The sequence below is a fragment of the Halichoerus grypus genome, chromosome 14 (assembly GCF_964656455.1).
Source record: "Halichoerus grypus chromosome 14, mHalGry1.hap1.1, whole genome shotgun sequence".
NCBI classification, from domain to species: domain Eukaryota; kingdom Metazoa; phylum Chordata; class Mammalia; order Carnivora; family Phocidae; genus Halichoerus; species Halichoerus grypus.
Window position 1 is genome coordinate 89,237,879 of NC_135725.1, and position 12,368 is coordinate 89,250,246.

Consider the following 12,368-nt stretch of genomic DNA (forward strand, 5'->3'; position numbering starts at 1 on the left):
TACCTCTCTGCCCCCTGAATTCCACCCTAGAAATTTGAGTTTTACCAGCACGCTGGGGGAGGGGGAGGGCAGCAAAAGACTTCTGCATTAATCCACTTACAGAGCACAAGAGTGAGGAGGGAAAATTCCAGACGGGCTGGTGGACTCTGTCCCACCCTCCCCAAATGGCCCCAACAGTGGCACACGGCTGTGGGAACTGGGACGTGTGCAGGGGCAGCTCGGATTGTCACTTGGACGCAGCTTTCATTGTGTTTATTTTCCTTTCATATAAAATACAGGTCTGAAATGTCTGCAGGAAGATGCCACTATCAGCCAGGTTAGTGGGGATATATATATATTACAATGTAACAGGGGCGAGGCATGAGGGCGAGGGAGGCGCTTCTGAAGAGTTGGGCTCCTTCTGACCTGGCGTGTGCCCACCCTTCCCTGGCTCCAGCCCCACCTGCAGGGACACCCGGTCCTGGTCCCCAAGACCAATCACAGCCCGGCTGCGGGGCTGGCACAGGGTGGGGCAACTCCCAGAGCCGGGAGAATGTCTTAAGGATGTCAGCCAATAAGTTAAACACCCACAGCCCCTGTGGTCCTCACGCAGGGGCTCCCCGTCCCCCCAGCACTGCTCCCTCCACCTGGCAGGGCTCCCAGAGGAGAGGGGAGGGCAAGTAAAGCCTGCCCCCCCATCTGCTGACGGGTGCGTGAGGCGGAGACTCCGTGTTAGTCCTGGGGCCATGGTGGCCCCCCGCACGCAGCAGCATCCAGCAGAGCTGGGCCAGGCGGGGGGCAAGACGGGAAGGGAGACAAGACCGCAGTGAGGGGACTCAGAGTGGGCACCAAGCCCACCCCACACTGCTGAAGAACAAAGACCACACGCTTTAAATAAGAAAGTGACACGTTTGGCCTGCAGCGGCCAGCCTGCTACGCGAGGGGACTCCACTGGCAGTTCACGGATGTTCTCCCCTCCATGTCCAGGACCCCAAAACAAGAGCGGAGAAAGCTGCTCAAAACTCAGGAAGGACTCAAAGTGACATGGTTGTTTGTTTAAGAAGTTCGATCCTGGCATTTGCTTGACCAAGTCCCAAGCCCAGGAGAAGCAAGCACTCAGTCACGCAAACCAGCACCCAAGGGGTGCGGGGGCAGCGGCCCGGCCTGTGTGCAGGACCTCCCTGCACACCTGCCTCCGACAGCCCACCTCACCAGCGAGCGCCGTGTCCAACAAGGAAGGTGGAGAGAGCAAGTGCGCCGCAGGGTAGGAGCCGGGGCCGCTCAGCCTCAGCGGGCGCCCCCGTCTGTCAGGGACCTCCCGTCCTTCCCCGGGCAGAGCTCACTGCGCACTGGTGGAAGGGGCGGAGGAGCAACCCCCTGGCGCCACCAGGATGGAGCAGGGTAGGAGGGGAGCCCATGGGGGCGGGGGGACAGGAGACGGAGTTTAAGGCACACAGCAAGCGACAGAAGAGGGGTCTGCTGGCCTTCCCCAGGACAGAAAGGCCCCTCCACTCTCCAACTTCACTCACCCCGAAACTCCTGGCCCCGGCTCAGGTACACCTACGTCCTCCCTTGCTCCATCTTCTTCCCAGCTCCCCAAAGCGCCAGGTGGTCGGGGAGACGAAGGGACGGGAAGAGGACGGTTCTGAGGGCCAGTACTGTGACGGGAGCGCCAGCCCCAGGCCTACTGAAAGGCCACCTGGTGAACCTCTCTGGGTCACCTCAAAAGCTCACACCATCTTGCATTTAAAAAGCAGGGCAGGGAAAGTAAAAGGAGCCTCCCCGGTCTTCTCTGCTTTCTGCCCACCCGACTGAAAGTCCCCTTGCTTCCAGGTCCCCAGGGTACAGCCCCCCACCTTTCAGGGTCCTCCACCCTTGTCATTTCAGCAGGTTCAGGACCCTAGAATGTAGGGAGGGGTGAAGAGTGTCCCACTGTGCCTTGGTCTGCCCATCTCCCTGTGCTGCTCCCAAGTGGGAGGGGGGAGGAGAGAGGAATACAAAGTGAAAGCAGAAACCAAAACCAAAACCAAACCACGGGTTCACAAATCAGGAACGAGACCTGCCTGCTGGCTCCACGGTGGGCCTGGCGTCCGCTCCTGCGGAGGAGGGCAGCAGGAAGCTATTGGGGCTCCTGCCCCACACGGTGGAGGGCTGGCTGGGCCCGGGACACGTGCAGCCTGCCTGAGGACAGGTCCAAAGTCCCTCCCGGTCTCGGAGCCGCCCTCGGAGCCTCTCTTGAGCGTTCTCCTCGCTCACGGCACCTACTTCTAGGTCTTCTCCTCCCGGTCTGTTTTTCTCCTTGTTATGTTCCTAGGTTTGATTTTCAGAGAAAGTTCCCACAGGGCCTCCTCTGCCAGGTGGTCGCTGAAGTCATTGAAGAAGTTTATGATGTCATCATTTCTTCGGATATCGTAGTGCCTGTGGGGGGCCTCCAGTCAGGGCCGGTGTGGGGCCAGCAGCCCGACGGCCTCCCGGAGGGGCCATACGCACGGTCCCGGCACCGGAGCTCCCCATAGGCGGAGGGCTGGCAGCAGAAGCCTGGTCGCCCCTCTACATGCTGTCCCAGGGAGCCCCCACTTCTTGGGCCCACGCCCTGCACCCTCCTTGGATGGGGTGTGTGGAGAACAAGCTGGCCACCATCTCTGGGTGCAGACCCCGTTCCACAGACCCCAGTGTTCCTCCGTCCCCTCCCTGCTCCAGTACTCACGCTTGCTGGAAGCACCGCATGCTGTCCAGAATGTTGAACTGCTGCCACCGTTTGGAAAAATTCACCTTCCCGTCAATATAGTCTGGGTTTCCCAGGTGAACAAAGGTGAGGTCCTGCAGGATAAGCCCCCTGGGAGGATGGAGAAGCCCAGTTACTGCTTTGGCGGGCACGTCTGGCCTGTGTTGGTCTCTTCCTGCGTGAACTCCTGACCTAGAAACTGTGGGTCCCTGGGAAAGCCAGCTCAGGTACGGCAGGGGAGCCTTGTAAAATACATGAACAGGAAAAATAACCCAAAACCCAGGGGGGAGGGAGGCATGGACAGCCTCTTTGTTAACAGGTGCTTCTCATTACAGAGAACGTGAAGCCATAAGGTGAGCGAGGGGGCCCAGCCGGCCACCCCCAGGGGAAAGCAGGGTAGCATTCTGGGAGGGCAGCCCCCACCCCGGGGCCACTGTGGAGTCTTCTGCCCCCCTCATGGAGGTTCCCAGTATCTACCAGCTTAGTAAAGGCTCTGACAATAAAGAAACCTGTCTAGCTTTGACTTTTTCCACTATTTCCTTCAGCTAATGTGACTAGGACTGCTTTCCCCAAACCCCCCATTTCCTCCACGCCATGGCTCACACTTGGGGAAACGCTCTCAGGGCTCCTGGGTGACTGACTGCAAGGTGCAGCCAAGTCTGAGGACCCTTGGTGGGGGGAAGCCTGGCAGATGCGGGAAGGAAACGGTAGCGGGACTGGGAGATGGGACAGCAGGACCGTTTACATTGGACCCTTCCTTTCTGTTTTAACTTTAAACTATGTAACAAGGAGCAGGTTTTACTTTTAAAATAGAATTCTAATCGTCTGAGCTGGAAACATTTAAGGGAGGCTTTCTGTATCTACACCTATGTCTCCCCCAGAGCAGCCAGGGGGCAAACCTGCAGGGAGCTCTACTCACAGGTAGGGGATGCAGGGGGGCTCCACCTCGGAGAGGGCGGCCCGGTAGGCGCGGAAGGAGGACGAGCTGTCGATCAGTGTACAGTACTCGGCCAGGCCCTGGGTGGGAGGGACAGTGTGTGAGGGCTGAGACCATGCTGGGGCCCCAGTGCCAGCCTCCTCCCTGACCCACCCGCCGCTGCCCAGCCCTGGGCCCTGCCTCGGCTACAGGGAGACCGGGCCTGCTGCGGAGAACTGGCTCCCAGGCCCGCATATGCCTGCTGCAGAACCACGGCTCGGGGGGCCGGGCCTCCTGCTGGGTGCCACCCCGCACTGTAGCCCAAGGAGGCTTCTCACGCACACCAGGAATGGTGCCATCCCTGGCTCCCAGCCTGCCTTTGATCCTCGCTGCGCTCAAGGCAGAGCTGACTAGGCTTAGCAGGTGACCTCACCGAGCTGCTGCTGCCCCCTCCCACCCGCTGCTTGCCTCTTCACCTTTTAGCTGCCTCGGACCCGGAGTGTCACCTCCTCAGGACTTCCTAGGTGTTTCTGTGGCAGCCAGTGTGAATGTCCCACGCTTCTCCATACAACAGACTTAGAACTTTCTTTTTATGTCACCCCTTAAGAGAACACCTGGGTGACCCAGCTAACACCCAGCCCCTACGGGCTTTGCCTCTCTTCTCAAGGAACCTCCCCACACAAGGATAAAGGTCTAGTTCCTTGCCAGGCCTCCCCAAAGCCCTCCTGGTCCAGAGCAGGTCCCCTCCCCAGTGACACAGCCACACTGGCCCCTGTCCTGCTGCTTGAGTGTGCCAGTTTCTAGACGCTTCTGTCCCCTCTGACCGGAATTCCCTTTCTTCCCAGCAAACTCTTCCTATTTGGGTCTTGGTGTGATTGACCATCCCTCAGGGGACCTCCCCAACCCTCGAATGGGCCAGACGACCCCATCCTTTCCCCTTTGGCAATTACCCTAAAGAAATCAATACGTCTGGCCTGTTCACAGTACGTTCCTAAGGACTAATGCTGCCGGCAGCCCAGAGCAGCCCCTCCAGAAGCATGGGTGCAAGGAAGGAAGGAAGAAAGCAGTGAAGCAGGGACCAGGTATGATCCTGCAGCCCAGGCAGCAGGACCCTGTGAGGGGACAGCCCCAGCACCAACCACGCAGCCCGTTCAGGCCCGAAGACTGGAGATTAGCCACAGCAAACGGGGGGTGGGGCTGGGGGGTGGCTGGCGGCTGAGCAGACACCTGAGCACCTTCCCCAACAGCTGGCTCGCCAGGGGCTGGGCGGGCCTCCCACCTCCTCCCTCCCCACCACTCACCTCCGAGGTCTGCTTCTGCCACTCCAGCCTGCGGATGGGAGCTGAGTCCAGGGCTGAGAGGATGGCCAGGTAGGAGTTAAAGTTGTTCAGCTTCCGTAAGTGCTGCAGAAAGAGGGGAGGCGGCCGTGAGGCAGGCCCAGGGCTGCTGGGCAGGGTCCGAAGGAGGAGACTCTGGGGAGGGCAGCCACAGTTACCTTCATGATCTTGATGAACTTCAACAGCAGCCGCTCCCTGTCCTGGGCTTTTTCTTGTAACATGATTATCGACCGGACCCTGCAGCAACCCATGGGAAAAAGAGATGGCTGAACTGACTGGTCTCCTTCTAGACCCCTAGGTGGTCCTAGTGGAGAGAGAGGGATGTGGACACCTGCACCACATGCCCAGGGCTTTTGAGGGGTCAAACATAGCTCCCCCCATCTCTGCTCTCGAGGAGCTCACAGCATCCCAGGGATGGGCTGAGAGGTCACACAGCCTGATGGGGACCTCGGGCCGTGTGTGCAGATGGAGGCTTTATAACATCCAAGCAGAGATTCCCTGACAAGTGCTGACCTGAGCACCCCTGGGGCTGGAAATGCTCTTCACGGGCCTCAGGATTAGTTCAGGAGACGAGGGAGCATGTGGGTTAGGAGGGCACCTTGAGAATTTGAGCAGCAACCTCAAGGCCAGCCTTGCACGCAGACCTCACCGTGCCCTGGAGACCCTCTGGCTTCACACGGCCACGGCCAGTCCCCTCAGACGGGGTGCTGCCTCTGCTTGTCTTGGGCCCCAGTGAAGGGTGCCTGCCCTGAGCACACCCTGAGAACCGTGGCTCAGAAGGGCCCTCCTGCACCTCCTCCTTGGAACCCCGAGGCGTGTGCCCAGCAGGGGGCTGGACTCAGGGCCGTGTGCAGTTTCCGTCTGCCCTACAAGCCCCTGCTTCCTGTGGCGGCCTGCTACGGCTGAGCTCACGCTGCTGAGGAGCGCGGCACTTCCTGTGGTGGCAGAAAAGCCGGCAACGTGGGACATGACCCAGATTCCCTCCAACAAGCAGTCCTCGGAGCGTCTGACACATCTTGGATGTTCCGTCAGTGGCAGCAGTGGGCTTCGTGGCTACCACGCTCTGACCATCCTCTGACGCAGAGAGGCTGGGGGCGCCTTGAAGTCACATCTCGAAAAGTTGACCATTCTGTTACATATTATAGGGTAAGTGTAGCTTTGGGCTTCGTTTCGCTTTAAGAATTCAGGCCTAGTTCAAGTATTAACAGGAAGGCACTCCTTTGCTGTTCTCTTCCAGGCAGCATCCGTGTGAGGCTCAGCCCTGAGGCCGCCTGGCAGCGGGAAGCTGGGCCATGACCAGCGCAGGATGGCGCAGTGACCACCTCGGCCACCACCTATGGCAGACATTACTAATCGATCCCGGCTCTCCTCCCCGTCCCAGGCTCCTCCTCAGCCAGCGTGCTCTCTGCTGCCTGCAGTTCCCAAGTAATGCCCAGGGTCTCGGAAGGAGCTAGGAGGAAAAGGGCACCTCCTCCTTGTGTGAAGGAGAGCACAGGGACCCAGCCAGACGTGCTGCGATAGAGAACCGGGGCTTCGCACAGCCGCCCCTTCTTACCAGTAGGACATATTGTTGAAGTGCTCCGTGAACTGGGTCAAGTTGGGGCTTTTCTCCTCATTCTGCTCTTTTGCCCAAAGCAAAACCTCAGGAATCTGAAAAAGGAATTAGACCGGATGGAACTGGAGCCCTCTGGCTTCCCGACGATGGGCAGGTTCTCCTGCTTAGGGACCAGCAGCAGCTGCTCACCCTGGGGCAAGGGACAGCCTTCTTCCCAGCCCTGCTCAACACCATACCTCTATTTTATAAAAGAGCTCAGCATCCAGCAGGGTCAGCTGCTCGGCTATTTCATGGCTGTGAAAGTCATGCAAAGTCCCCGGCCTAGAAGACAGAGGCATGAGATGAGTGGTGGGGACAGGGACAGCGGGAGCTGGCTGGGCGCCGTCCTGCGGCCTCACAGCCAGGCGGCCAGAGCGAGCAGCCGCCCTAAGCCCGGCCTCATGGCAGGACAACGGCAGCTTCAGAGCTGACCAGTGGCAGGGCAGGACCAGACTGCATTCCTGCTGGGGACCGTGGTGCCTCTGCCGGGTGGGTCCCGCTGCCTGAGAACTCAGCCTGACCCCACGGCCGGGGCCCAGCGGGAACAGAGATGGCTCCCCAGGGATGAAGACTGAAACTCGCTGACAAGTGATGCTTCATCTATGACTAGGGCACAGGTAACAGACTAGAGCCTGTACAGATAGGAATGTTCAGGATGGCCCGGGGGGTGGGGGTGGGGGTGGTCAAGAATTCACAGCTACCATGTTAGTGCTGGGAAGACAAGAGCTGACCACAGCCCGGAATGCATTCACCTGTCCCTTGTCCTAGTAAGTGCCCCCCGCCCTGCTTCCTCACTTCCTGGTTAAAAAGGGGAGTTTTTTTAAATCACCCATCATGACCCCCTGGAGGAGAGGCCCAGCCCCTGGGGAACCCACTGGGCTGTCCACAAGACGCCCCCCAACCCATCGCAGGGCCTGGGCAGAACCAGGAAGAGAGGCTCTAGGGCTGGGGAGGTGGCTACCGGGCACCACTCCTGTGGAGGAGGGCGGAGAAGCCACGGGCAGACAGCTGGTGGCTCACCTGGCGGCTACCCCCCGGGCTGCCAGGGGCTGGTCGGAGTTGGCACACCTGAGCAGCTTCTTCTGGTCCACCTTGTCCAGGATGTTCTTCCGGAGCACGCGGGCCAGGCTGAGCTCCCCGTTGCACACCAAGCGGAAGACCAGCTCCATCAGCAGCTTCAAGATCTCTTCTGTCAACTCCACGAGGCTAGAGGACCAAAGGCCACACAGTGAGGGGCCGGGACACAGCCCAGGAAGAGGATGGCTGCCATCGGGCCCAGAATCCACCTCAGAATACCCAAAGGTCACATGGCACCGACCAGCAGGGCTAGGAAACCTCTTCAGGGAAGAGAGCAAGAAAAGGTGTCGGGATGGCCACCCGGAGCCTCAAAAGTGCCAGGAGAGGTCCCGTCCTGCCGGTGACACGAACGGCCCCGCTCTCAGTAAATGCTTGCTGGCACTGGACAAGCTCCAGGGCCCATGTTTGGGCCCGGGGCCACGGAGACACTCCCACTCTGATCCTGTCCCAGAGGAGGCCCCTGGTCCTGCCTGGGTGGTGAATCACTACGAGGCCCCGGCCCCTCAGAGCAGCCGCCCGCAGGCCGCTCCTGAACTCCCTCTGCACAGCGCTTTCCGTGCCCGGCGGTCTCGGTGCTGTCCCGGGCTGAGGCCATCCTCCCCACAGAAGGGAAGTGCCTTGAAGGCAGGACCCGCAGTTTCCTTCACCACGGCTCTCCAGACCTAGGAGACTGAGCGGCTGGATGTGCACTTGTTAAGTGAATGGTGACGGTGAGTGCTGAGTCTGGGGGGAGGCGGGGGGGGACTAGGCTACTCTGCATGTGCGAGGGACGGCCCCCACGAGGAGAGCGGTGTGGCCTGTGGCTGGGTCATTCTCCCCAAGGGTCTTGTTCAGGTGGGCAGGAGCAAGCCCGACCCAGAGCTGCAGGGCGGGGCTCTGTGGGCACAGCTTGGGAGAAGTGGGGGGAATGGGACGGGATGTCCCCAGCTCAGCAAGGAAGCCTGCAGCCCCGGTGGGGAACCCTGGGGTGCCCCGGCGTCCCTACCACCTCCTGGGCACAAGCACTCACCACAGCTCATCCACCACCCGCACCAGCACAAAGAACGTGTTCTTGCTGACGCGCTTCTTGAATGTGTCGGCGAAGGGAGAAAACTTCTCGTACGTGCAGTGTAGGTTAAGGAAAGCCATTCTCCAACAGGCAGGGATGGGCTGAGGACAGGGGAGGGCTACTTCTCCCAGCTGCCGTTTCCAGGGTGCTTATGATATACACGAGCCCCGCTTCCCCTGCCTTTCCGTCGGGTCCCCCCAAGCTTCCCGTGGGACTTACTGAAACATTGCAGGCTGCCCTGCTGAGCCTCAGGTGGAAAAAGGTGGTCAAAAACGACATGCCCTAAACACTCTCTCAATGGGACTGCGGCGGGGGGGGGGGGGGGGTGGTCCATAGGTGCCTCCTGCACTCTTGCCCTGAGTTTCCTCCCAGCCGTCTCTCCGTAGCTTCAGACGCCCCTTCCCCTCAGCAGCCACACACCAGGCCACCTCTAGCTCCTCGCCAAGGTCGTGGTTTCCGCCTGGAGGGGCAAAGATTCTCACCATCCTCTCAGACCCTGCTCTGGCTGTCCTTCCTGCTCTCCAGGGATCCACGGGCTCAGGAAGGAGCCTCGCACCAAGGACTGTCCCCAGAGCCTGCAGCCGCCACACAGGGTAGGGGCTGGGAACCTGAGCTCAGGAGTGTGTGTGTATGGGTCACTTAAGCTCTCCGAGGCTGTTTCCTGAATCACGTAATAGGTAGTAATTTAACAGCGTATATAATACAGTAATAATATATCAAGCAGTTTTATAGCTGAGTGAGCCTTCACGTGCACGGGCTTAGCATCCTGTCCGACACTAGGAAGTTCTCAACAAGTGTGAGTTACTATCACTTGCTGAGCCAGGCCTGGGAGCAACTGAACGCGTGAGGCTATAGGGAACAAGCCTCTGCAGTGGGAGCTGTCTACTTCCATCTTGAGGGACCAGGTCCTCTAGGGCTGGGGCACGGGGACGGTGAAAGGAGCCACAGGGGTCCGGGGGAGACAAGAGGCCAAGCCTCAGGGCACGCAGGAAGGGAAGGGGGACAGCCTGGAGGACTCAGGACTTCCTGCCCCGGGCAGTAGCAGCTGTCCAGCAGATGGCAGTCGTGGGCTGTGACATGGGGAGGTGGCCCGCTGTTACAGCAGCTCAGGTCAGCCTCCGCAGGAGCAGGTTTGAGAGAAAGTCAGTGACGCTGGGTCCTAGGGCCTGGGGTCTTCCTCAACCATTACTGCACGGTCATCCTCGGAAGGGTGAGCCCGTGACGCAGATACGGGTGATGGGTAGGAGCCAATTCTGTCTGGACATGGTCTTTCTGTCGACTGCTGGGTCTGCCACCAGGCGGAGTGGCTGTGCCTTCCCCCGAGGCTGTTCATGGGAGTCTTGACTCCCATAAGCCCCGCACACTTGGGACCTATCACCTCAATGGCCTGGGGCTCGGCTCAGAAGCTGCAGGTGCCAGCGACCTGGGCCTCCGCAGGGGCCTGAGCGCATTCTCCCTCTCGCGGTGTGGCCGTTCCTTCTAACTCCTTTTCAGGGCTTCCTAGTGACCACAGCTGCTGTTAGCACACCCGTGACTTGGCACCTCCTGTCATCTCACTCAGCACTCAGACAAGGAAGGAGACTGGAAGGGAAAGCCCGGCCTGAGGTCCCAAAGCTAGGGCGCGGGGGAGCAGGCAAGAAAGGCCCTCTCTCTCCCGGCTGGCTCCGAAGGCTCCATGCCGGGAGGGGTGTGGGGCCGGGGCTGGGGGACCACGGGAAAGGATATCTGTACTGCAGCTTCTTGATGAGCTCCTCCGGGGTGATGAAGGTCCTGTAGGTGGTCAAGAAGGCCTCACAGTACAACACCAAATCTAGAGCGAAGAACGACTGATGAGCGATGCCTGCCACTGGCAGGAGACAAAGATGGGCAGCTCGCCTGCCGCATGTACTTGCCATCCCTGACCACACATCAAGAGCTTCTTATCTGTCCTAAGACTCGATGATTCCAAGGGTAGTAATTGTGCGCATAGAGAAAATAATTCAAACTCATCAGCAGAATTTTGAAGCTAAATCACAGGTGATACTTTAGATGGCAGGGCCCAGGAACAAAAATCTTGGGAATTTCCACATCTTGAGAGACCTAAGATAAGACTGTTCTTCTCTGGACATGGACCCCCTTCTCCTGTCTTCTCTCATTCATCCCCCAGCTCGCCAGGTGGAAGAAGCGAGAGGATCCCCGCTTCTCCAGCGGAGCAGTGCAGGCTCCTGCGCCCTGGCCCTGGCCAATCACCTCCAGGACAATCGAAAGCAAAAGCAACACCTGCTCCGGCATCTGGGATCTGGGGTCTGTGCAGGGGTGGGCCTGGCTGGAAGCACAGAGCATGGCCCAACAGCATCCTGCTCAGGCTCCTCCTTCCTGGATCCTAACTCACCAGCTCACTGCCCACTGGGGCTTTTGTTCAAAGACGGGCTAGGTGAGGAGGCAGAGATGGCCCCAGCACAGGCCACTGCCTGCTTCTGGAAGAACAGATCCAAGTCTGCATGCCCTAAGCCGTGGGCGATCCAGTGTAGTACCATTGGGGTGGTCTCCGGTCCACAGGAAGCCAACTGCCCAAGGAACGTGCTATGTGGCCCAGGGCCTCTGCCTCCACCATCCATCCATGTACAAATGACTTTGTTTCCCTGCAGCCTCAGAATCTCTCCATGACTGAGATCAAGTGGAGGTCCCAGCTGGCGGCAGCGCCTCCTTTCCTGGGCACCACTGGCCACCTGGAAGGCTCTGGACTGCCCTGCCCACGGGGCTCCTCTGGCCGGGGCTGCAGCTGGCTGCAGCTGCAGGACAGCAAGGCTTGCTGCTCCAAGCTGAGGACGGAGCCAGCTCCCACCTCAGTCCTTCGGATAAAAATGAAAACTGCTCCTCTCGCCCAGCTGAGGCTGGTGCTCAGGCTCGCGTGGAGGAGGGTCTGCTGCAGAGAAGCAGAGCGAGGGCCGCTCCTGAGCACGGCCTCACGTCAGCTCCGCGCATCTCCCTGTCCACTGGGGACCTCTTCAAACAGCCGGGTCAGCTGAGGCCGGGCTGGGCCGGGGCGTGCCTGGCTTTGAACTCAGTCCCCAGGACCGGGCTCTGCCCCAGTCCAGAGAAACCAGGGGTGAAGAAACCGCAGGCAAAACAGTGGCTATAGTGGTTTGTTGGAGTTATTTCTTCTTTTTCTCTATTCTCCAAATTCTCTGCAACGTGACCATTTCTGTACTACTTTCATAATTTAAAAATTCCCAGAATCATCCTGTGTAACATATTTGGGGAAATCTGCTGTAAAAACAGGGACATGGTCATATATAAAAGTAAAGGTGGTGGGTGAGGGTTTCAGGATTGGGGCATTTTAATTCTTCCCAGAACTGGCTTTAATACTGTTGTCACATCCCCTTTTTAATAACTTTCAAAGAGGGAGAGGAGTCTGGGGAGCCCCCCACTGTGTGGGCCCTGCAGCGCCCCTCCCCCGTCCTGGCGGAGGTCAAGGTCATGGCACCTCCTCTCCCGCTTTCTGCCAGAACCCGAGGTGGAGTGAGCGCGCTTTTGCCGGCACAGAGTCCACCCAACAGCAGGTCCCCTGGATCAGAAGCCCGTCCTAGGACGGTGCCACCACTGCTCTAAGCCTGGGCTCCGGACAGAACACGTGCTGGGGTCTGCTTGTGGAGCCACGAGTGAAATCCCGTCTAGCGTCTGGAATAACAGGGGGTCAGACAGCAGGAAGC

At 59.4% G+C, this 12,368-nt stretch overlaps 1 protein-coding gene across 14 annotated transcripts in view; it reads right to left on the reverse strand.

Annotated features, from left to right (window-relative positions):
* Window positions 1-237: 237 nt before the first annotated feature.
* RAPGEF1 (Rap guanine nucleotide exchange factor 1) overlaps window positions 238-12,368 on the reverse strand; it is a 134,582-nt gene continuing 122,451 nt past the window's right edge. For all 14 annotated transcript variants that reach the window (XM_078061928.1, XM_078061926.1, XM_078061931.1 and 11 more), the window contains 10 exons: window positions 10,413-10,486; window positions 8,638-8,741; window positions 7,572-7,757; window positions 6,749-6,833; window positions 6,513-6,607; window positions 5,116-5,194; window positions 4,922-5,023; window positions 3,624-3,721; window positions 2,687-2,815; window positions 238-2,397 (listed from right to left, as the gene is read on the reverse strand). In XM_078061928.1, the coding sequence (XP_077918054.1) occupies window positions 2,247-2,397; window positions 2,687-2,815; window positions 3,624-3,721; window positions 4,922-5,023; window positions 5,116-5,194; window positions 6,513-6,607; window positions 6,749-6,833; window positions 7,572-7,757; window positions 8,638-8,741; window positions 10,413-10,486 (1,103 nt within the window). In that variant the 3' untranslated portion in view covers window positions 238-2,246. The remainder of the gene's footprint in view (window positions 2,398-2,686; window positions 2,816-3,623; window positions 3,722-4,921; window positions 5,024-5,115; window positions 5,195-6,512; window positions 6,608-6,748; window positions 6,834-7,571; window positions 7,758-8,637; window positions 8,742-10,412; window positions 10,487-12,368) is intronic.